The sequence below is a fragment of the Ruditapes philippinarum genome, unplaced genomic scaffold (genome assembly GCF_026571515.1).
Source record: "Ruditapes philippinarum isolate M1 unplaced genomic scaffold, ASM2657151v2 ctg4216_1_1_1_1, whole genome shotgun sequence".
Lineage (NCBI taxonomy): Eukaryota > Metazoa > Mollusca > Bivalvia > Venerida > Veneridae > Ruditapes > Ruditapes philippinarum.
In genome coordinates, this window is record NW_026864747.1 from 743 (window position 1) to 25,136 (window position 24,394).

At 33.6% G+C, this 24,394-nt stretch overlaps 1 protein-coding gene across 1 annotated transcript in view; it reads right to left on the minus strand.

Annotated features, from left to right (window-relative positions):
* Positions 1-1,160: 1,160 nt before the first annotated feature.
* Positions 1,161-24,394, minus strand: part of LOC132726695 (WD repeat-containing protein 17-like) — a 32,803-nt gene continuing 9,569 nt past the window's right edge. Inside the window, exons 9-26 of the mRNA XM_060712043.1 lie at positions 24,031-24,117; positions 23,043-23,131; positions 20,625-20,700; positions 19,869-20,074; positions 19,393-19,542; positions 18,480-18,610; positions 17,325-17,450; positions 16,315-16,532; positions 15,323-15,550; positions 14,068-14,167; positions 11,341-11,477; positions 10,597-10,708; positions 9,784-9,925; positions 8,905-8,998; positions 6,162-6,263; positions 5,520-5,621; positions 4,432-4,609; positions 1,161-1,542 (exon numbers count right to left, since the gene is read on the minus strand). Of these exons, the coding sequence (XP_060568026.1) occupies positions 1,423-1,542; positions 4,432-4,609; positions 5,520-5,621; positions 6,162-6,263; positions 8,905-8,998; positions 9,784-9,925; positions 10,597-10,708; positions 11,341-11,477; positions 14,068-14,167; positions 15,323-15,550; positions 16,315-16,532; positions 17,325-17,450; positions 18,480-18,610; positions 19,393-19,542; positions 19,869-20,074; positions 20,625-20,700; positions 23,043-23,131; positions 24,031-24,117 (2,398 nt within the window). The 3' untranslated portion in view covers positions 1,161-1,422. The remainder of the gene's footprint in view (positions 1,543-4,431; positions 4,610-5,519; positions 5,622-6,161; positions 6,264-8,904; positions 8,999-9,783; positions 9,926-10,596; positions 10,709-11,340; positions 11,478-14,067; positions 14,168-15,322; positions 15,551-16,314; positions 16,533-17,324; positions 17,451-18,479; positions 18,611-19,392; positions 19,543-19,868; positions 20,075-20,624; positions 20,701-23,042; positions 23,132-24,030; positions 24,118-24,394) is intronic.

Consider the following 24,394-nt stretch of genomic DNA (forward strand, 5'->3'; position numbering starts at 1 on the left):
TACTTGTAATGTTTCAAATTAACATTTTTCTTGCTGGTACCGAAAAAGGATTAGCATTTGCCACCAGTACATAACCAGGCCAGCCTGACCAAGCCCTATACTTTTGGTTATCAAGCTTTAACTTTTCATCTTCTTATTTCTTAAACTGATAATGAACAGATCCAGTAATGGAAGATCAGGACAAGTCCATTTAAGAAAATCAGCAGGTTAAAGGATTAAGGTAGTACACCCCTAATGGGCACTATAATGAATTGTAAATTTGACAACATAGGATAGTTATATGCCTTAAATGTCACCTGTATGCAAAATGAAAACAAAATTTACCATGTGGTTTATGAGTTATGGACATTTTTATGAACTAAAACTTTGCCATTAGAAGGGTTTTTTTCAGAAATGAGGAAACTCTAAATAATCTATTATATCATCATTATGAAAAGTGTTTTTTTCTTTTGCTCACTGTTAAGAAATAAACAATGACATATAGGTCACAAATTAAACAAGCAAAATGATTGTTTTTAAACAAAATGTTTTAAATATGTATAAAAATGTAACCCTACCCCACCCACTTTTAACACTAATTTGACCTATGTAAAAAGCCTTATTTAAAATATCCCTAAAATTTTCAAAAATGAGGGGCTAATTTCAAAGTTTGCCTAAATTTTCTTTAATGTATATTGGTTGGTCTTGCAAAATATAAAATACTTTTACCGTTTAGTTTTTATTTTATTAAACTTTGAAAATATCTGGTATCATATTTGCAATTAAATTTGGCATTATTTAGTAAATAAATACCTACAATAATTATATAATTAAAGTAAAACACTTTTTTCTTCCATAGGGGGTCTGAGAGATTAATAAAAAATGTTAAAAAGAAAAAAAAAGAAAGAAAAAAAATTGCCCCTTCTGGGGCTTGAACCCACGTCCCCTCAGTTTCAATACACTTTACAGTGATTTTAGCCTATTTGAATACTCTTCAAAGTGGAGACAGTGCATTAGGGGTGTTCTACCTTAAATATCTCTTAAGCATTTGCATAATACACAAACTTATCAAATGCATGAATTTCTAGACTAGTGTTGAATGTTGACCCCTTTGTCAAGAATAATTCAATTAAATATACAAATAGTCTGTTAAATCAAATTCAAATGGATCTTGATTGTTTTCTTAAATGAAATATGTACTTATTGTAATGGACCTGCCCTGTTTTGAAAATTTGAAACTAAAGGGATATCAGTAGCATAAAATATTAAAATTAAGCAGGTAAAATTATATTAGAGGGTGGTCAGACTGTACAGATTAGCAGTCTTGTTTGTTCGTACACTTGACGGCTCAGGCGAGCCTATGTTGTAACTATAGCAACTAGTGTTATCCAGGGGATGGTTCTCCTATATGGCATTTGTAAACAGCAACATCCTCCCTGTTATTTAGAATGGGTTGATCCGATAGCCAGTACCTAGAGGAGAAAATGGATTGACCTTCGCCCACATGAGGGCCTCGTTTGCTGATACTGCAGATTTTCCGTCCTCCAGAAAATAAGCGAGACCCTGAAGAAAAAGTAAAAATAAACTCATCGGTTAAATCCTTTTGCATAATATTTAATAAATTAACAAAATAGAAATAGTAGAATATTAAACAAAATAATAAACTAGAAATGTGTCCATAGGACACGAGTGCCCCCACATGCCACTGTTCTGTCAATCTTATGACTAGGTCAAATATTTTTTGTAATTTAGTGATGTTAATCATTATTCTGTACAGTTGGTTGATTCTAACTCAAACACTCAAGGAAAAAATAACACAACATAATGGAATGTTTTTTACTAAGTCAAGGGCAATAACTCTACAAATACTGGATAAATCCACAAGCAAAACCCAAGGTGCCAACTACATATGCTAAGCAAAATTCCCGTAAGGTTTCATGACTCTATGTCAAATCCTTTTTCAGTTACATTCGACACAAGTTGAAAATTGCAAAAATTTTCTAAGTTAAGGGCAATTACTCTAAAAATACTGAATAAATCCACACAAAAATACGCAGTTGCACAACTACACTGTAATGCTGATCAACATTCCTGTAAAGTTTCATGACTCTATGTCAAATACTTTTTGAGTTACACGCGCCAAGCTGGAAATTGCAATTTTTTTAAAAATTCAAGGGCAATTACTCTAAAAATACTGAATAAATCTACACAAAAATACCCAGGTGCACAACTGCAAATGCTGATCAACATTCCTGTTAACTTTCATGACTAGGTCAAATACTTTTTGAGTCACATGCGACACAAAAGAGAATGGAAGGACAGACGGATGGATGGATGGACGGAGGGACAAGGGTAAATCTAAATGCCCCCCCCCCCCTAAAGTGGGGGCACAAAAAAACATTTTGCTTTGAATAATATAAATCTTATACAAATAGATCTAAAGTCTAGGGTGGAACAATTTCTTCTGTCTACCTGTGTTTGCTGAAATTTTTATAGCAGCTTTTCCCGCTTTGAAGTAGAACTGCTATTTTAGGGATTTCATTATCAGAGTAGTTAAATCAAGTAATTTTCTGTATAAACTCTTGCATAACTGTGGTGATTGCAAAGAAAGGTTGAAGCTGAAGTAATGTAATTTGTTTTAGAAATTGTCCCATTTTCTTTTCTTTTTTTTAAACTTGTAGGTTTTTACTTAAGGCAGATAGTACTGTAATATATAGTCAAGTTATAAAACAAGAGGGCCATGTTTCATGTATAATATCTAAACTCAAGCTATTTGGGTTTTTTCAAAGAAGATTTTTAAGTTTTTGCAATACACATATAAGGAAAATCAATGACCCCCGGGGCGGGGCCAGTTTTGACCCAAGGGCTTTTATTTGAACATACTTGGTAGACACCCATTAGAACATGTTTCATGCTAAATATCTTAGCTCTAGCTCTTTGAGTTCTTTAAAAGAAGATTTTTTAAGTTTTTACTATATGCATATAGGGAAAATCAATGACCCCCTGGGGCGGGGCCAATTTTGACCCCAGGGCTTTTATTTGAACAAACTTGGTAGACACTCATTAGAAGATGTTTCATGCTAAATATCTTAGCTCTAGCTCTTTAGGTTCTTTAAAAGAAGATTTTTTAAGTTTTTACTATATGCATATAGGGAAAATCTATGACCCCCTGGGACAGAGCCAATTTTGACCCCAGGGCTTTTATTTGAACAAACTTGGTAGACATTCACTAGAAGATGTTTCATGCCACATATCTAAGCTCTAGCTCTTACGGTTCTTTAAAAGAAGATTTTTTAAGTTTTTACTATATGCATATAATGAAAATCAATGACCCCCCGGGCGGGGCCAATTTTGACCCCAGGGCTTTTATTTGAACAAACTTGGTAGACACTCATTAGAAGATATTTCATGTCAAATATCTTATCTCTAGCTCATTGGGTTCTTTAAAAGAAGATTTTTAAGTTTTTACTATATGCATATAGGGAAAATCTATGACCCCCTGGGGCAGGGCCAATTTTGACCTCAGGGCTTTTATTTGAACAAACTTGGTAGACACTCACTAGAAGATGTTTCATGCTAAATATCTTAGTTCTAGCTCTTTGGGTTCTTTAAAAGGAGATTTTTTAAGTTTTTACTATATGCATATAGGGAAAATCAATGACCCCCTGGGCCAGGGCCAATTTTGACCCCAGAGCTTTTATTTGAACAAACTTGGTAGACATTCACTAGAAGATGTTTCATGCCAAATATCTAAGCTCTAGCTTTTACAGTTCTTTAAAAGAAGATTTTTTTAAGTTTTTACTATATGCATATAGGGAAAATCTATGACCCCCCAGGCCAGGGCCAATTTTGACCCCAGGGCTTTTATTTGAACAAACTTGGTAGACACTCACTAGGTGATGTTTCATGCCAAATATCTTAGCTCTAGCTTTTTGGGTTCTTTAAAAGAAGATTTTTTAAGTTTTTACTATATGCATATAGGGAAAATCAATGACCCCCTGGGGCGGGGCCAATTTTGACCCTAGGGCTTTTATTTGAACAAACTTGGTAGACACTCATTAGAAGATGTTTCATGCCAAATATCTAAGCTCTAACTCTTACGGTTCTTTAAAAGAAGATATTTAAAGATTTTTCTTTCGGTTGCCATGGCAACCAGAGTTCTGCATGAAATGGAATTCTTTGAACAATCTTGATAGAGCTTCATACAAAGAGTATTCCTGCCAAGTTTCATTAACATTGGCCTTGCGGTATCATAGAAGATGTCCTTAGAATATTTAAAATGTGGACGGACGACAGACGACGGACGCCATTTGGTTGGCCATCCTAAAAGCTCACCTGCACTTTGTGCAAGGTGAGCTAAAAAGAAGAGACACTGATGGTAGAAATACACTTTTTTCCACCTTTTTCTTATCAATATATTCACAGCACTTGCTTGCAGACAGACTGGTTTACCTGTATTCTCTCTCCAGTAAGACATGAGATATGTATATCAGAATGGGATGGAAGATGAGTATTTGAGACACAGTCTGAGCCGACTAAAATTTTATTGGGTTCTTCTCCAATTCTTTGCTGTAATTTAACATAGACTGGTTTATATTCTGCAGGTATTATGTCAACATTGACTGGTTCCCTGAAATTGGACAAAAGAAAGAAAATTTAGCTTATGACCAAACATTGTGTAAGAAAAACACCTAGTAAATCACTGAGTAAATGCTGATTAATTTATACAGAATTTATTGTAGTTTGATTTTGTTGGAAACTATAGGCTTATTGAAAAACTCTTGAAACTGTTCCTTGAACCAACAAGTACTAAGCCATGAAAGTTTAATTTCCTTTTAAAGGGAACAATATCCATCTTTGACTGGTTTCAACCTATGCCGCCAGCAATCCTTTATTTACTAGTCTGATATATTAACTACTCAGCCACGCTGTCACTGTCTATGGGTCATATCTACATCTGAAACCCGTGCTGGTTAATCCAGATAGCAGATTGTGAAGTGATTTCATTATTAGCTGAACCATTTTGTCACAAGCCATTAGTATTAGTCTTTAAACTTAAAGAAGATCAAAGTTTTAAATAACAAAGTCAGTCACTAGATATTCCAGTAATCATTCATGCACTATTTTACTTTCAAAATCATAGTTGTGACAAAAATACACAGTTAACAAATCATCGAGATCAGCAGATTCCCTTTTTTACCACAAAGGCTACTCTCTCTTAACTCTTATAATTTGAAGAGGTAAATGGTAAGTTACTAATCAATGGGTACAGTCTGAGAAGCTAACAAGCAATTTAAAAAGTAAATTGGTATAATTGAACTTATATAAAATAAGACTTCATTTGACATGAATACAGTAAATTTTGTATGTGTTGTTGGAATTTAAGTAACACTAATAATATAAAGGTCATATTGTGACTTCCCAACTATACTGGTGGAATAACGTACCCTGGGTGCCCCTTCATGCATCATTTCAGGCACAAGCAGGCACCTGAGTAGAAACACTGACCAATCATAAGGTAGTAATTGACTATAACTTACTGTGGTTGTGCTGTATGAACAACATTCCAAGCTGTACACTGTGACTGTATAGCTGATTCTGACACACCAAAATCTATAAAACTTTCGTTACAAATACGTTGCCTGCATCAAATATAATAAAAATAAATTGAGTGCTTTTTCAGCCAAATATGAATTTCAAAAAGATTATAACTAAACAATATGACACAAGCTTGTCATATAACCAAATAATAAGTTTTCCTAAGAATGAAAACAACTATTTCATAATCTGGTATTATTTATAATGAAATCATGTATATGTAAGGATAACTTTTCAGTTATGACACATAAACAACAATTATTTAGTAAATTGTCCATTTTTCAGGTAATCTACATTACTTTTCTTTCTTTCTTTTTGTTTTCTTTTTGGTTGGGTATCAAATTTCATTAGAGAAAAAAAGAATTATTTTTTTGTTGTTGGGTTTTACGTCATACCAACATTGTATATGTCATACAGTGACTTTCCAGTTTTATTTGTAGAGGAAGACCTCAGGTGCCCCTCTGTACATTAAGGCACAAACCAACCCCCAAGTAGAACCAGTCCAATGTTCAGGTCAGCTTCCTCACATGAAAGAATCCAAAGAACTTTTTACAAAACATCATATATTTTGTATATATAAGTACCTAGAATGTTGGAATAGAGGTTGAACAATGCTATAATAGCCCCGTCTTATAGCAACCAGAGCACCAATATAAGCACAAACTGCCAGCAATTCTCCCTTCTTTCTGTCGTAAAAAATGAAAACCAAAATCATGTTTCTGTATATTGTAAATAAACAATGTAAGAATTAATATTTGTCTGAAAAAATGTGATGGGTTTGTAATGTATCATAACAAGGTATCAGTCTCAAGTTTGCTGGAAGTTGGTCAGTTATAAAGTAAATCCCTAAAATTATAGATAAAAATGAAAACAGAAACTCCTTGAAAACAGTAACTTTGGTTATTAATTTTTTTTTGTGTTGGGATTTTTATGTCCATATGAAATATAACCATATATACTATAGTCTGTCCCACCAAATTTGAATATTCCATTTTTTATTAAATATAATAGTGAAATCATTTAAATTAATGTCATGTTATCCCTGACGTCAATATCTCTAGGCATGTTTTTCATTTTTTCCATAAAGTCAGTAATATGGTCAAAATGTTAAAATTATATTTTTTCCCGTTGACTTACGTTGTAAGCTGACGTACCATACAGACGTCATTTAGGGTTCGTCTCACAATTAGCGTGAAATGTACTCGGTAATTATAAAAAATTGATTATTCTTATTTACTTACTGATCAATAGCTAAATGTTATCATTTAATTAAATAAAAAATGAGAACAAAGTTGGTGTCGAAAAGGCAATTTTACTAGCAAACCATTATTTAAAATAATCAATTTAAAATCATTTGAAGTGAAATATCAGTAACCGCTTTATAAATTATAACACACAAAGATTTATATAATTATATAATTACCATATTTTATATTCTTTTTAAGAGAAAAAGAGCAATATTATGAAGTGATTTGATTAGATAGCTTTTCAATCAAGCGCATATGTTGAATACCGCAACGCGTCGTAAGGGAACAGGAACACTAGCTAGAAGACTGAAAAAATGGTTCTTCGCTAATGTTTAATTAACATAATTCTGTAGTTGTCTGAATACTGTCCATTAGTATGTATCACGTCTATTTAAAAATAATTAAATTAACCAGGTCCGATGGGATACAAAAATATGTTATTAAGAATAAGATTGAATTGGAGCGTTTAATCAGGGACAATAAGTTTTTTTTGTAGACTCAAAGTGTTACATACTATGTTAATATGAAGGGGATATCGAGTCAAAGAGAAACACAGAGTGATTTCCTAAATAATTATAGCCTTCCTAAAATTTGAAAATATTCAGGGAAAAACAATAGCTATATTTTTTCGCGAGAGAAAATAACACCGCATAGGGTATATTTTGTAGCTAAAAGAGTAGGATTTACAGAACTCTTGAATAACGAGATAATTTGTAGGGAAATTATTTCTGAGAAATATATAAAATAGTTTAAAAACATATAGTCAAAACGAAGGTTATATGTGAATTAATGGAAGAGGTATTCTGTCATATAGATTCATGCCATTAAGTGTGTTTAAAATTATTTAAATGTTATCAAAAGTTTTATTGTTAATATATGAATTGAAGGTGTACTTTTAACAATTACTGCAAAATCTGGGTACTGTATACAAAAATAATTTAAATTGCCATCAAGACAAATTTATCTCGCTTAAAATTATCTTTATGAGGTTACATATGCCTAACCGCCCTCTGCCAATGCCGCAACTGGAATCATCAATAAAAAGCGCGAGGCATTTTTGTTACGTCATATATTTCGTAAATTATTGGTGACGTAATAATGTTTTTTCGTCAGGAATCCATTTTTAATAGTTATAAACATTGTGCTGTCGAACTAAATTTATGGGCCGTTCTTGAATTATGGATTTGGAACATACTGGATTATGATGTGTTTCATTTACATATTTCATTTGCTAACCCAGATATCTGCACAAATGGAACAATGTTTTAATAATGAGACGGATTATGAAAAAATCTGGATCATCATAAGTGTAAATGTCATGCCATTCAGGAGTTTCAAAGTCTACGGAACTGGATATAAACTGGCAATGAAGTGATCTTCAGAATGCGAATTTGTCGTGACGTTTATAAAGATCTATTTTGAAACTCATAGGGATTCTATTCAGCTTAAAAGTAAGTGCTATTTCTAGATCTACTCCACAGACTCGATGATCTTGTTCAAGTTGTTGCTTGTTATTCATTTTTTAAAGTTTTCTATCATGCATTGCAACGAAACTGTTACATCTTGTAGATACAGCTTTGTAAAATAATTATGAAACGACCCCGAGAACATCATGTACATTTTAGAAACATGACACGTGCGTTCTCCCGTTCATCTTCAAATGAAGAGTACTTCGGCAATGGCTACGGAAAATAAACAACAGAGATTTGCCGTAGAGAAATGAAACTTTGCTTTTACAAGAAAATTAGACACTTTAGAGAAAAATCCTGAAAAATCTCGAGGGTGACTTTTTTTTAGTTTACAAAAAAGTTTTAATTTTTATTCAACGTGTTTTTATTAATTCATACCAGGCAAAAGTTCATTTCCATTTTTAATGGGACAGACTATAATCTACTTCGACTATAATATTACTCAAATCTCATGAAAAGACAATAAATTGAAAAATTAAAGTCAGCACTGATTATCTCCCTTGGCACATAATTTGAAAGTAATGCCACTATATACTGCTTTAGATAATGTTCATTCTAATATTATGCAAATTATCATATTTGTATAATTATTATAGTAATGGTTGACAAACCTATGAATTTGTAGGGCATCTGTCCGAACACTGCCAAGCTGTTGTAACATAAAGAACACATCATCTACTGTCCAGTCAGATGTCTTTAGAGTATCTAAATTGAAAACAACAACACAATATGCATAACTAATTAAAACAAGTGCTCAAATATTGCTTCCTTAAACCCAGATTTATCATTGCATTGCAATTTTAATAGAAAGAAAATTGTAACTGTTGTGTCATAAAGACACTCTTTTACAACAATTACAAAATCATGGCAGTGGTTTTCTATTGGTTAAGGCCAATCAAGGGATTTTGGGATAAAACCTTATGACAGTCATGACCATGTTTCCTGATATGACACCAGTACTTGTTATTCTTAGGTCTAGATCTGCAAAGCAGACTTAAGAACGGTTAAAGTAAGGTACATGCTTTCTTCACAACCAATCTTACATAAATAATATTTATTAAGACTGATACAAAATCGGGAGACTGTTAGGCCTACTTATTGAAAAAAGACTACCAACACCATTTTTAAGTCTAGACAGTGCACAGTCCATGTAAGTACTTACTTTCAGATCAAACTTTACTTGGTACAAAAAGAAACGTAACGATGAAGATGTTTTATGAAAGACAGTTTAAGCACAAATCCAATACTACCATTTTTTAAAAGGTATACATATACCAGCATGTAATACCATGGTCTTATAATGATTGCATCCAAGTGAAACTTTTTTACAAAAGTTATTTCAGACTTATGGTCCACCCAAACATAGACCAGACAGTTGACTTACACAAGTTTTTATCTCCTCTTATCTTATATATAGAAAAAGTGCAATAATACTAAAAACTTCAAATAAATGTTTTATAGAATATTTTCCTCTATTTAGTACAGCTTACTTTTAACATAATCCAGACCGAGGTCTATACCAATCTCTGGTGAGGCTGACAGGAGATAGAACAGAACACATTCAAATGTATCATTTCTACGCTTTAATTTCTCCGCTTCATTAAAACAGTCAGCCACTGACGGCAGATGTGCCTGAAAAAAGTTGACAGATATTAGTTATGTACAGATATATTTCTGAAAAAAATATCACAATTATCAAATGTACATATATAACATATATAGAGTCAATCTTGTTCATGAGGCCACAAGTTTTTAGTGCAGCCTTTTGTATTTGACCCATTGATTTTAATTATCCATATCATTTTCCAACAATATCTTCAATGTGTTAAGCAAACTTTGTTCCATGTGACCAGTGACTTAAAATTGGACTGCAAATTTTGACAAAGTAAAGTCTTTTCAAAGAACGACATGAAAAACATGCCAAGTAGTGAAAATGGTTCTATAATATCTAATGACTTTAAACAAAGCACAGTGAAAAAACATGTGTTTCTCTTCCAAGTTGCCTGACCAAAGTCTATTTACTATTGGATGCTTGATTTTAACTTTTTGGTATCAAAATCCCTCATCTTAAATCTTTAACCTGCTGCTTTTATATAATGGAATAGTCCAGCTTCCATTTTTGGAACTGTCCATTATTAAGATGGGGATATTAAGATGAAAAGTCAGCCAACAGTATAAGAGCTTGTCAGACCTTACAGATGAGCAGGCTGGCCTGGCTCTATACTGGTGTCAAAGACAAATCAAGTTCTTAAACAGGGCAAGTCTATTGTTCAAATCAGGTGGGGTAATGGTATTAAACTTACTCTTTTATGTAAGGCATTTATTTCATCTATGGAAAGAGCACATCTTGAGCAACATCTTGCTAACAATGTCTTGTTATCTGGTACCTGATGTAACAAATCAACAGCTAATTCCCTGAAAAATTTACCACAAAACCATGACAATAATGTTTTACAAATCTTAACAACATACTTCATTGTAAATAATCTTGTTAAATGCATGCATATAAAATAATTTGATTTTTTAGGTACAAGTGGCCTTTTGGTTGAGGTGTCTACCTCTCAGTTCAGGGATCATGTGGTTGAGCTCTATTTGGGTCACAACCATGTCTCCTCAAATGACACCAGAACTGATAATTAAGTTCTAGGTAATGAACTTTAGAGTAGTTAAAATTAGCTTCAAATGATCATAATTTGGCTTAAAAAATATGTTTAAACCAAAAACTTATAACCAAATGTCAACAAATATCTCTAGGCTTGAGAGCTTGCCATGTTGTCTGTAAAAGCATATGAGAAGTATTCTATATTTTGCATGTTTAGATTTGGTGCACTAGCTTCATATGAAGTTTCAAAGTATGTAATGGAATTGAAGCTTTGATTTTGCAAAAAAAGTCCAAAAGCCATAAGAGATGGGGTAGGGGAATGATTGGTGCCAGTAATTTCACTATCAGCAAATATCTATTAGCCACAAAAACATTTTCAACAAAGGATTATTCTCAATCTTATTACACCAATCAGTCAGTTGTCATATACTAAATAGATATTTACCATTTTCCAAGTCGTTCACATCTCCTTGACAACATTTCTATAGCAACAGAGGTATATTCTTGAAGGTTACCAATTACAGTTCCCGTAGCAACAGCCAACTCCAACTCATTGCCTTGTATCAGTTTTCCCAAAGCTTTCTGAAAACAGAATTGTACTAATTTAAAGCATATTTACAGTTCCTGTAATAAACTCCAATAATAACAAGAGGGCCATGATGGCCCAAAGTCGCTCACCTGTATATAGGCCCCCGGAGCGGGGCCAGTTTAAACCCCAGGGCTTTTATTTGAACTTGGTTGACACCCATTAGAAGATGTTTCATGCTAAACATCTAAGGTCTAGCTTGTTGGGTTTTTTTAAAAGAAGATTTTTTCAAGTTTTTTTCTTTACACATATAGTTAAAAACAATGACACACCTGGGGCAGGGCCAGTTTTGATCCCAGGGCTTTTATTTGAACAATCTTTGTAGACACTTACTAGACAATGCTTCATGCTTAATATCTGAACTCTAGCTATTCAGGTTTTTTCGAAGAAGATTTTTAAGTTTTTGCTATACACATATAAGGAAAATCAATGTCCCCTGGGACGGGGCCAATTTTGACCCCAGGGCTTTTATTTGAACAAACTTTGTAGACACTCACTAAAAGATGATTCGTGCTTAATATCTTAACTCTAGCTATTTGAGTTTTTTCAAAGAAGATTTTGTAAGTTTTTGTCATACACATATAAGGAAAATGAATGACCCCCGGGACGGGGCCAATTTTGACCCCAGGGCTTTTATTTGAACAAACTTGGTAGACACCCATTAGAAGATGTTTCATGCTAAATATCTTAGCTCTAGCTCTTTGGGTTCTTTAAAAGAAGATTTTTTAAGTTTTTACTATATACATATTAGAAAAACCTATGACCCCCCGGGGCGGGGCCAATTTTGACACTAGGAACAAAATTTGTACAACTTTGGTATTGGACCTTCATATGATACCATAGACCAAATATCAAAGCTCTAGGCCATTTACTTTCAGACCAGAAGATTTTTCAAGTTTTCACTATATGTATGTCATGAAAATCAATGACCCCCGGGGCGGGGCCAATTTTGACCCAAGGGCCATTATTTGAACAATCTTGATAGAGGTCTACTTCACAATGTTTCATGCCAAATATCTAATCTTCAGCCTTTGCCAAATCAGAGAAGAAGATTTTTTTAAGATTTTACTATATACATATAACGAGAAACCTATGACCCCCGGGGCGGGGCCAATTTTGACACCAGGAACAAAATTTGAACAACTTTGGTAGAGGACCCATAGATGATACCATATACCAAAAATCAAAGCTCTGGTCTATGTACTTTCAGACAAGAAGATTTTTAATTTTGTGTTTTTTGAAATCCTTTTCTGGCCCTATGACCTACATTTGCAACAGACCGGAACCATTTTAACAACTTTGAAAGAGGACCACCCAATGATCATTTCTTTAAATTTTGGTTGATGTGCAGTCATTGGTTTCACAGGAGATGTTGTTTATGTTAAAAGTTGACGACGCACGACGACGCACGACGGACACAGGGCCATCACAATAGCTGAGCATTGCTCAGGTGAGCTAAAAATTCAAAGGGCAAATATAAAGTAGCCCATTGTGGGTTCAATTCCCAGACTGGCCAATTAAAATCACTAATCAGTCTTTTGGATGAGACTTTAAATCGAGGTCCGGTATATGAGTGCTTTAACACCTGGAATGTTAAAGACCCAGTGGAAGCATCTGGAATTTGAGCATCTTTCTGTATCTGTTTCTTGCACTATCCTCCAAAATCTAAAATGACTAATACTGTTCTGGAGGTTTGTTTGTTTGTTTGATTGGGTTTTACGTCACACCGACATAGTACAGGTCATATGGCGACGTTCCAGCTTTACTGGTGGAGGAAGACCTCAGGTGCCCTTTTGTGCATTATTTCAGGCACAAAGGGGCACCATAGTAGAACCTCTGACATTCTATAAGCTAGCTGGGTAGCTTACTCACATGAAATAATCCAAAGTTCTGGAGGACTCCTCCATATTGGAAACAGGTGGCAAGTATAAATAAACTCAAAAACACACATGCCAGTTCAGCCTGCATGTCAATGCAGTTTGACCAGGATTTACGATGTTGACAGATCAATTTTCATCCATTAATCTTTTTATGGAATGTCACAAATTTATAGCTGGGCTAATCTATAATCTGAATTCCGCAGGTTACGGGTTAGCTGTTATTAGTATGATCAGAAAATGATTAGAAAAAAAGGTCCATGAACACATGAAAACAATATGGAGTTCTCAATTTATCAATATTTCAAAGAAAAAAATGGTACAAATTTATTGAAAATTAAGATTTCATAATGATGACACTGACACACTTGTGTGTTTTGTTTGGCAGATAACGTATTATTTGATTATAACACTAAGATTTGTTATACTGCTGACTTTAACAGCAGAACTCTTTTACCTTTGACCTCTTTACATAACTGTTACTTTTGAGATAGATAGAGATGTAGGACTTCAAACACAATCTAATGAAAATTATAATGAATAAAAAATTTGTACAATAAAAGGATAAGCAAACAGCCATCTTGGCAGCTATGATTAAGTCAAAATCTGTTATTTGGTCTGACAAAACATATACATTACTCTACGAGCGTGTAGATTAGTAAAAATTATAAAAAAAAAGTTAAAGAAAAAAGTAGAAGAAATAACAAACCTGAACATTATCTACAGCAAGGAAACAGCAAGCAGCAAGGATGGGTGATCCATGCCACAAGTGCCATGCTGCCCAATCTTCCACCGTCTGCTGCAGTAACCTAAATAGAGAGACAAGCTGGTGAATAGTATGTAAATAGTAAGCTGCCAGTGGAGGTGTTTCATTAGGCTGGCCACCATTAAAATATTGTTTGTTCACCACCCTACCTACCCACAAAAGTTTGTAAAAATAATACTCGCATTACCTTTTACTTATACTAAAATACTATACATTGGGAAAAGGGGTGGTTACATAATAGAAGCAGTAAACAATATTTTACTTTAGGCCTAGCAAGATTAAAAAATGCAAACAACAAGCATAATTCATCTGTGCATATTCTGAAAGGGAAAATTACAAGAAGCAAAAAAAACAAGAGCTGTCGGTAGGACAGCAAAGCTCGACTATTCTTAGTGCTGGATAGTAAAAAAAAATGCTTGATACAGTTACCTCCTCCTGTTTACAGGTTGGGGTCATGATGGTGAACAAGTGTTCAAAGTTTCAAAGCCATATGTCAATGGACTTTGAAAATATTTGAACTATTACAAAAACTTTAACATAAGTGGTTACGCCGACGCAGACGCTGACGCCGACGCTTGGGTGACTACAATAGCTCTACTTATTCTTATCGAATAGTCGAGCTAAAAAGGGTGTCCGTGGCCGAGTGGATTGTTAATATGGCAAGCTTTAAGTATAGTGTATAGTGTATCCATAGTAGCAAGAAGTTTCAAGGCAATAAAGCTATATCTAACAAATTATATTTTAATAGATAAAATTATGTCCTTCCCATAACATTATGTTAAATTCTTGAAACAGTTACTAAGTATATCATAGAATTTCTTAAATGTACACAAGCATATTGTTCAAAACAGGAACAAAATATTATGCTGCTATTTTAATTAGGGTTTAAACCATTTTGCAATTATTCAGTGCAAGTGTCATCAGCTCTAAAGGAAATATACAAACAATTTTCCTTCAAACTGATATTTTGGAAGTATTCTTTTTTACAAGATAGAATAATTATTTTGTAAAATACAAACAACAGAAATATAGCTTTATAGTCATGTTAAGAAGTTGATTTTTGCATAAAGAAAGAAACAAGTGGTACACAATTCAAGCAAAAATGTGAAGAAAAAAACTATGGAAAAAAATCAATAACCAAAAAAAAATGCAGTTTTAAAAGCATTAATTAATCTTCTAAAGTCTGGTTCCAACTTACTGTATTTGCTTTTCAGACGGTTCCCCATACCCATTGCTGGTTCCCTTCTGATTATGAGCATCACTATTGCTGGGAATCAGTCCTTCACAAGCCACCTGGGCTGTGAGGACGGCATCTGACATTTGACCTCTTGATGCATAAAAATCTACCAACATTTCAGTATCACCTACAGCTGTACAAAATACTGCAGCACAATCTTTGTCCTCTCTCATTAAAAACCTAGAATATCTAAAAATAGATTTGCTAATGATAAATAAAGCCCACATTTCTTTTTTTTTCATTATGAAGTTTTCTATTAGATAAAATAAAACTTGTATAAAGCATATTAACAATATTAAACAGGTTATCATTACCTATCACAATATAATGGATCTAGTATAATACAGACAGTTAACATTATACAAAGTAGACAGTCTTTCTTCTCCTAAGTTTGAATTTTTATAGGAATACATACAACAGCCCAAAATATAATATGTGTAAATATTTTGAATATAGTTACCATCACCATCTAATTTTCAATTATTATACAAAAGAAACAATGACTTATAGAGTAAAATCAGATAAGCCTTTTATCCAATTAAATTGTTAAATAAAGTTGTAATGCTTTGAAGTTGCAAACTTGAATGAGTTTTGGTAAAACTATATAAATTGTTCAGACAACAGAAAAAAGTCTGGTTAAATTTGTCATCAAGTGCAAGCTATAATCTGGCCTTGAACAGATTGTATACACAAGTTATTATGAATGCTGACAGAACTGAACACCTAGCCTGCTGGAACCAAAAATGATTAGTCTTTGCCACCAGAATAGAGTCAGGCCAGTCATGCAGTGTGATACAGGCATATAATGTTGTCACATTTAGCTAAGTTTTTGTGTTTATATGCTGAAATCCCTTTACATTTGAATGGACTGTTCTAAAATTCAAAGCAGGGCAAATCCATTACTCAATTTCAGTTAGTTAAGAGTTAAAAAAACCCAGTTTTATCTGCTGTACCTGTTTGCTAGATCTTTCCAGTAAGCATGAGAGACACCAGGTGCGACAGCAAGTGCCCTCTCCCATTCACCTAGCTCCACCTTTAACTCGCAGTATCTGCGGATATTGCCAGTTTTTAGGTGTAACTCTGCCGCCTCTTTCATCCTGTCCTCCTTGTTTCTAGCACCAGTTCCTCCACTATTCTTTAACTTGGCCATCTCTAGCTGTTGAGCCTCTGACTTTAAAATAAGTATTGAATATAAGTCACTACAACAAATGTACCTATGAAATTATGTTTATCTTTTTTTTTTATTCTTTTTTTTTAATACAAACAAAATATTTGTATTTTGTATAAGTACCCAAAGTGATAAATGGGGCAAAAAAAATATCACATAGAAATAGATAACAAATGCAGGTAAAGAAGGCAAAATGTGTTAATCACCATAAAATGTCAAACCATAAAAAATGTATGGTCTAAACCACTGACATTTCCATACTAAAAAGGTTTGCACAGCCTATCACTTAGTATTGTTTAAAAATGTGACAAAAAACAAAACTGACTTCTATATGTTAACCTAAAATTGCCATTTTGGCCCTGTTAATCTAAATGCTGTTTTGGCCAACTGGTTAAGGTTGCTGACTTTTTCAAATAAATTAATGTTGAAAATTAAATGGATTCTTTAATGTAGATAAGCTATTCAGATTGCTTATAAAGGCATTACTGTGTCTGAAATAATGCATGAAAGGGCACCTGAGATCTTCCAGCTTCCTCCACCATTAATGACATAGTTTCTGCATGCAAATAAAAGAAATATAGATCCTGTATAAACAATGGCTTTTTCTTCTTTTTTTTTGACTGGGTTTAATGTCAGACCAACACAGTATAGGTCATATAGCAACTTTTTAGCTTTACTGATGGATATAGACCTCAGGTGCCCCTCTGTACATTATTTCAGACATACAATGCTGCACTTACTCATGTGGTACAGGTACCGTAAATGTTATATTTCAACTTTTTTATGTAAACTTACACTGTGGTATTTCAAAAGATGTTTCACATGCATTATTCCCTTGTTGTAATTTGAGGAAAGTAGAGTATCGTCCACACCTTTCAATACTGATACAAGTTCCCAGAGATTCTCTGTTCCAGCCGGTGCCTGTTGTGAATGAAATATAATTTCATACATTGCAAAGCACTTTTGTATTGTTCTAAAATGATATATTGTTAATAGAAGAACTTAGACCTTAAATACAGTGAAAAGGAGGCCTGATTCAAATAAGCTGCGCATGACACATCGTCTGATTATTATGAACAATTATGGCAAGTATTTACAAAATCCCTTCATAGATAAGAAAGTTATGGACCGGACACGAAATATACCCTGTAACAGACTATGTTAATATTTGACCTCCAAGTGTGACCTTGACCTTGAAGGTAGGTGACTGCTTTTTCCGCATGACACATCGTCTGATAATTGTGAACAATTATGGCAAGTATTTACAAAATCCCTTCATAGATAAGAAAGTTATGGACCGGACACGAAATATACCCTGTAACAGACTATGTTAATATTTGACCTCAAAGTGTGACCTTGACCTTGAAGGTAGGTGACTGGTTTTTGCGCATGACACATCGTCTGATTATTGTGAACAATTATGGCAAGTATTTACAAAATCCCTTCATAGATAAGAAAGTTATGGACCGGACACGACATATACCCTCAAATAGGCAATTTTGACCTTGAATGAGCAAGTGTGACCTTGACCCTGGAGGTAGGGGTCTGGTTGTTGCGCATGACACATCGTCTTATTATAATAAACATTTGTGCCAAGTTATTTCAAATTCCTTTCATAAATGACAAAGTTATGGACCGGACACAAAAGTGTGACGGACGGACAGACGGACGGACGGACGGAGCCTATTTCTATATCCCCCTTTTTTTTCGAAAAGGCGGGGGACAATAATCATCTGTAATCAATAAACATGTACTGGTATGAAATAAGCACACTGGCTCTAAGGAAAACAAATAATAATGATAACAACTTTTTGAAGGTCAAACATGTACCAAAATGATGTCCATCTCTGTTTTCTAGATACAAACTTGATAAAATCAAGAGAGCAATGTCAAATTCAAAATCCGGCAGCCTCATATAATTGGTCAGAAATGGTTATTTGTAAAACTCACCATAAAAAACTTGGAGAAAAATTTGATTGTTCTGTTTCTAGCATCTTTAGGAAATTCTTCAACCTCGACCTTTAACGCTCGTGAAACACGACCTGTCAACAGTGGCTCATGTTTTGGTTCCATTACAGTCTCTGGAAAATATTAAAGCAGGCACATTATAAAATGTGGTATCCATCTACTTGATCAAATAAATGGCAGCGTGGCCCAGTGGTTAATGTCTCAAACAAGTAATTTAAGGATTGCTAACCACAGGGGTTCAAACCCTGTCAGAGGCAAGCTGTTGTTTCCTTGAGCAAGAAACTTTACATTTATTGCTTAGTACTGGTTGGTTCCAGGAACAGATTCGAGTGTTTCAATAAGCTTATAGCTAATAACAAAATCAAACTTAAATAAATTAATATAAACTAATAAATGGATAAAGCAACAACTTAACTAATACAAACTTGTATTTATCATTCCTTTGAGATAATATTAGAATTAAATTAGAACATTGTTTTGCAGATAAAGGTAAAGGTGGTTTCAAGGTAATTCATAGTTTATTAACTCTGAACTTGATACAAGTGTCACTCTCCTAAATAAAACAAACGAGGTTATGTAAAAATAACATTTTTTATAACTTTGAATAATACAATACAACCTCTGCATAGTGCCCCTTTGTAGAACAATCACCTCTACAGCAACAACAGTATCATTTTTCCCAAAAGTAAGACTTCACAATATATTTAACCTCTTTAGAGCAACACCTCTCCACAGTAAACAAAATATTTGTCTCCCAAAGAGTGTTTCTCTATACGTTTTCCCAGCAAATCCCTGCAAATTATTCAAGCTTGGTACCAGGGTCCATATTGGTACCCATTCATGCCCTTGTATATACTAATGATGCTATAAGCAAGAAAGCAGATGCCATACTTACCTACTGAACCCAGTATTTGCGACCAAGGTTTTCCAGCTAATATATTGATTTCTATTGGTTGTGATAGGGCAGCCAGGGACCACATTCTAACAGTAGAATCTCTTGAGCAGGAAGCCAGCAGAAATGGCCTAGCAGGGTGACATGTTAACCCTGTAAAAAATGTGAAGGTACTGTACTGGAAAAAGACGGCTCCTGATACTTAGCATAGACAAAGAAGAGTTAGTGCCCTTCAATCCCAAAACACTATTTGTTGTTTACTAAAACCAACAACAGAATTAGGAAATAAAAAACAGTGGTTTACATATTAAATCATAGGCATATGCTAGGACTTAGATAGTCTTATCATTTTCTATTTTAATGATTATGCTATTTCAAAGCTTTAAACCAATAGAGGAACAAAATACTAACTAGTCATGTTAAATTTTTCCTACAATAAAAAGTGAAGCTATAATTAGGCTTGAAAAATAAAACATTACCATAAACATCTGCCCCATGATCGGCTATAGCTTGTATACAGCGCCCTCCATCTCGTATATCCCACATTCTAATGGTGGCATCCCAGCTGCCAGATATCACAAGATATGGGATTTCTGGGTTCCAAAGTATTCCCCTGACTGGCCCCTTGTGACCAGATAATGTACATACACATGCATCTTGAGAATAGTCCCAAACACGCAGAGTACTGAAAATAAAATAGATCTTTATCAGTAACTATGAACACAGTCTGGAAAATTCCAATTTCAAAGCAGGGCAAGTTCATTCAGGAGAATCGAGGTTAAAAGGGAGAATATAAAATTTACTAACAGAGGTCTGCAAAGCTCAAAAAATAAGCAATTTTAACAGTGATGAGACCATGTTATGCACAATACATGTAAATTAAAGGTCCATTAAGCCTTAAAATAATATCATGTTTATTTCCCGAAAACTTTTTATTTTTGGTGTTTTGTTAAAGATTTCACTAAAAAGTTAATTATTTACTACATATCTGAGCCATCTTTTGTGTTTTGGCAATTAGTACAACTATAGTGATTTAGTATTTTTTGGAAGTCAAAATGCTACTTTGTTTACATTTTGCTGCCTTTCTGCCATGCTATTTTACATTTAGTACTATTTTCTTCAGGTGATCTGCATCTGACATGTTCAATTATTAGAACATTATAAACATATAATTTCCATTTGTACAGATTGAAATTTTTTTTAATTGCTGAGGAGTAATGTGCCTTTAAACATACCTGTCATCTGACCCACTACAGAGGAGATTTTCTTTCAGGGGAGACCACTTCACATGAAATACTTTTGATGTGTGCCCTGAAATACATACATGTATATTCAGAATAACAGATTTACAATATAAAATTCATTAAAAGAATTGTGGGTAAGTTTATTTATAATGCTCATTATACATGTACTTAGATCTAGAAACCTCTCAAAACAATAATCTGATTGCAATGCCAACAAGAAGCCTGACAAAAATTTTCATTGCAAATGAAGCACTTAAAGAATGACATGGGATAAAAAACAAGAGCTGTCGGTTGGACAGCATGCTCGACTATTCTAAGTGCTTGATAGTAAAAGATCCTTGATAATGTTAAATTTTTTAAGTTCACAAAAGGGCTAATTTTTTTTTATAAATTCATGTTAAAGGCCTTAGAGACAGTCTAATTATACAGAATTGGCTTGACTATTCGGAAGGTAATGTCACAAGGGTTTTTTATTTAGTATAATAATACTAATGTAACCTATGAATACATAAATTTGACAGAAAAGGTACAAAGGCTTGTTATTAAGATGTTTTATCAAGTAAATCACTGCTTTATTATTATGAATGCATAAAATTGTCCCAAAAAAGGCACAAACCCTTCAGTAGCTATGGAGATACCAGATTACAAGCAAAACTATTACCAAGAATTTCTAAGTTGAAAAAGGGGAGAAAAATCAGCCTAAATGCAAGATAGAATTATGGATCTTTGTCAGTGACCTACAATCATGACCCTAAATGCATATGTGAAGTTTTAAATAAATATCTTTAATAGTTATTGAGATATGTAAAACTTGCATGTAAACATTAACCAAGAGACTAAGTAGAAAAGGGGATATGAATCAGCCTTAATGCAAGATAGAGTTATGGAACTTGGTCAGGGACATACAATTATGACCCTCCAATTATGACCCTAAGTGCATGTGTAAAGTTTCAAGTAAATATCTTTAAAGACCTTTAACCTTTAACCAAAATTTCTAAGTTAAAAAGGGGCAAAATAATTCTGCAAATATTGCAGACAGAGTTATGCAATTTTGCAAACTGATGTACATTGTTACTACAAATAAGTATTTTAAATTTCAAATGAATATCTCAAGCAATAATTGAGATATCTGACTTTACAAAAAAACTTAAACCAAAATTTCTAAGTTCCAAAGGGGCATAATTCTGTCAATATTGTAGGCAGAGTTATCCAACTTGTCAATCTGATGTACCTTGTTACTATAAATAAGTATTGTAAGTGTCAATTGAATATCTCAAGCAATAATTAAGATATTTGACTTTACAAAAAAACTTTAACCAAAATTTCTAAGTTAAAAAGGGGCACAATTCTGTCAATATTGTAAGCAGAGTTATCCAACTTGTCAATCTGATGTACCTTGTTACTATTAGTAAGTATTGTTAGTTTCAATTGAATATCTCAAGCAATAATTGAGATATTTGACTTTACAAAAAACTTTAACCAAAAATTCTAAGTTTAAAAAAAGGGGGCATAATTCTGTCAATAATTGTAGGCAGAGTTATCCTAAACTTGTCAATCTGATGTACCATTGTTACTATAAATAAGTATTGTAAGTTTCAATTGAATATCTCAAGCAATAATTGAGATATTTGACCTTTACAAAAACTTTAACCAAAATTTCTAAGTTAAAAAGGGCATAATACTGTTAATTATTGTAGGCAGAGTTATCCAACTTGTCAATCTGATGTACCTTGTTACTTTAAATAAGTATTGTAAGTTTCAATTGAATATCTCAAGTACTAATTGAGATATTTGACTTTACAAAAAACTTTAACCAACGCCGACGCGGACGCTGACGCCGACGCCGACGCCGGGGCGACTACAATAGCTCTCATATTCTTCGAATAGTCGAGCTAAAAACCAAGGCAATTCATCAAAATTTATTATTTACTGCTATATTTTAAAGTTTGAAAATAATTTATTACAAGTATCTTAAACATGATCATGGCTGCATGGCCGAGCGGTAAATATATTGAACTGGTAATCTCAGGATTTCTAGCTGCATAGGTTCAAACACTGTCAGAGGCAAGTTGTAATATTCTTGAGCAAGAAACTTGACACTAACTGCTTAGTACTGGTTGATTCCAGGAATAGGTTCAAGAGTGTGTCTATTCAAGCTTACAGCTTCCTACACATTTGAACAAAAACAAATTCTGAAATTGATGATGTATTCTAGAAGTTATATTTTCTGTTTTGAAATGAACATTGTTCAAACCTCAATTTTGAACTTTTAACTGTTACATTAAGACAATAAAGCAACCAACAGTATATAATTCTGAAATCTGACTGGATGTGGAGGCTGGCATGACCATACATTATTGGGATTATAAGGCTTTAATTATCAAAGCATTGAATCAATATGTGTATTACCTGTAAAAACTTTGAGTGGGTTATCATTACTTGTTGCTATATAATAAACTCTTACATTCTTGTCTTCACAACCAGTTGCTAACATGTCCCTATAAATAAGAAGAAATTAAGTTTTTAGAAAAAAAAAATGAAACAAATTAATAACCATAAAACATTACTGGTACATTCCACATCTTTTCTGAATTTCTTTTATTCACAGCTACAGAGGGGCGTCCAACTGGGCGAGTGGTTATGGACATTAACTTCAAACTACTTGCCACTCACTGCTAATGGTTTTATTTTTTTGAGCCCAATGATAAACTCTGTAACAAACTATGGGTAGGTGAAAACAGCATTCGACCAGATGTAACTCTACATATTAGGAGCTATGTACCCTCTTTTTTTGACAATGATGGAATAGAGGCCATGTCCCTGTGCCTGAGAGGGGTAGTGTCACTGGAACATTTTACCATGACCATGTCACACTGCTGTAGTTAAGCACTACATTACAAAGAACCCAAAGAGTGCACAGGATCAAATTAATCCATGATGTACCTGTGCAGCCATGGTTCAAGCTTATTTAGAGGAGCAGAGAATTGAACTTTTGCTACATCCTGCTTATAGTCCTGACCTTTCTCCTTGAGACTTTTGGTTAAATCCATACAACAAATCTTGGCTTCGCGCTCAACGATTCAAAACCCGAAGTGCCATTGGAAGCGCTCTCTACCAGTTTATAAACAGTATATCCAAAGAACAGTTCAAAAATGCTTTTTTACGGAATGAATTCTGGGGCTGGAGAAGTGTGTAAAGGTCTATGATGAATATTTTGATGGACTTTTCTAATCATTTTTCACAGGTATGACTTATTTATAAAAATGCGCTGCCGTTGCCATTAATCAAAATATGCCCCTTGAAAATTTAATTTTGACTGAAAAAGATCCAACTAGGATTAGATAGGATAAAAAACATGTAATATCATCATTAAACTATGAAATGGTTATAAACATACTTGTTATGAGGACACCAGTCACAACCATACACAGGTGCCGGATGCTTGTACTTCTGTATAATCTCACCATCCACTTGTCTTATAATGCTGTAGAATAATATACAAGTATATTACTTTTATTATTGTCGAGAAGACATATGCTATGTATTGGCAGGAACACCCACAACATCTTGAAGGCAATAATCAAGATGATGTCAACATATTATATCAACGTCACTTCCATTTACTTGTATATTACTGAGACAAAAATACAGAATCAAGCAACAATGCAAATCTTTTATAGTATATGCCACAATAATAATGTCAAAAATAATTCATTAAAAAGAAATTTTCGCTTGTGTTCTATATTCTTAAATACACACTG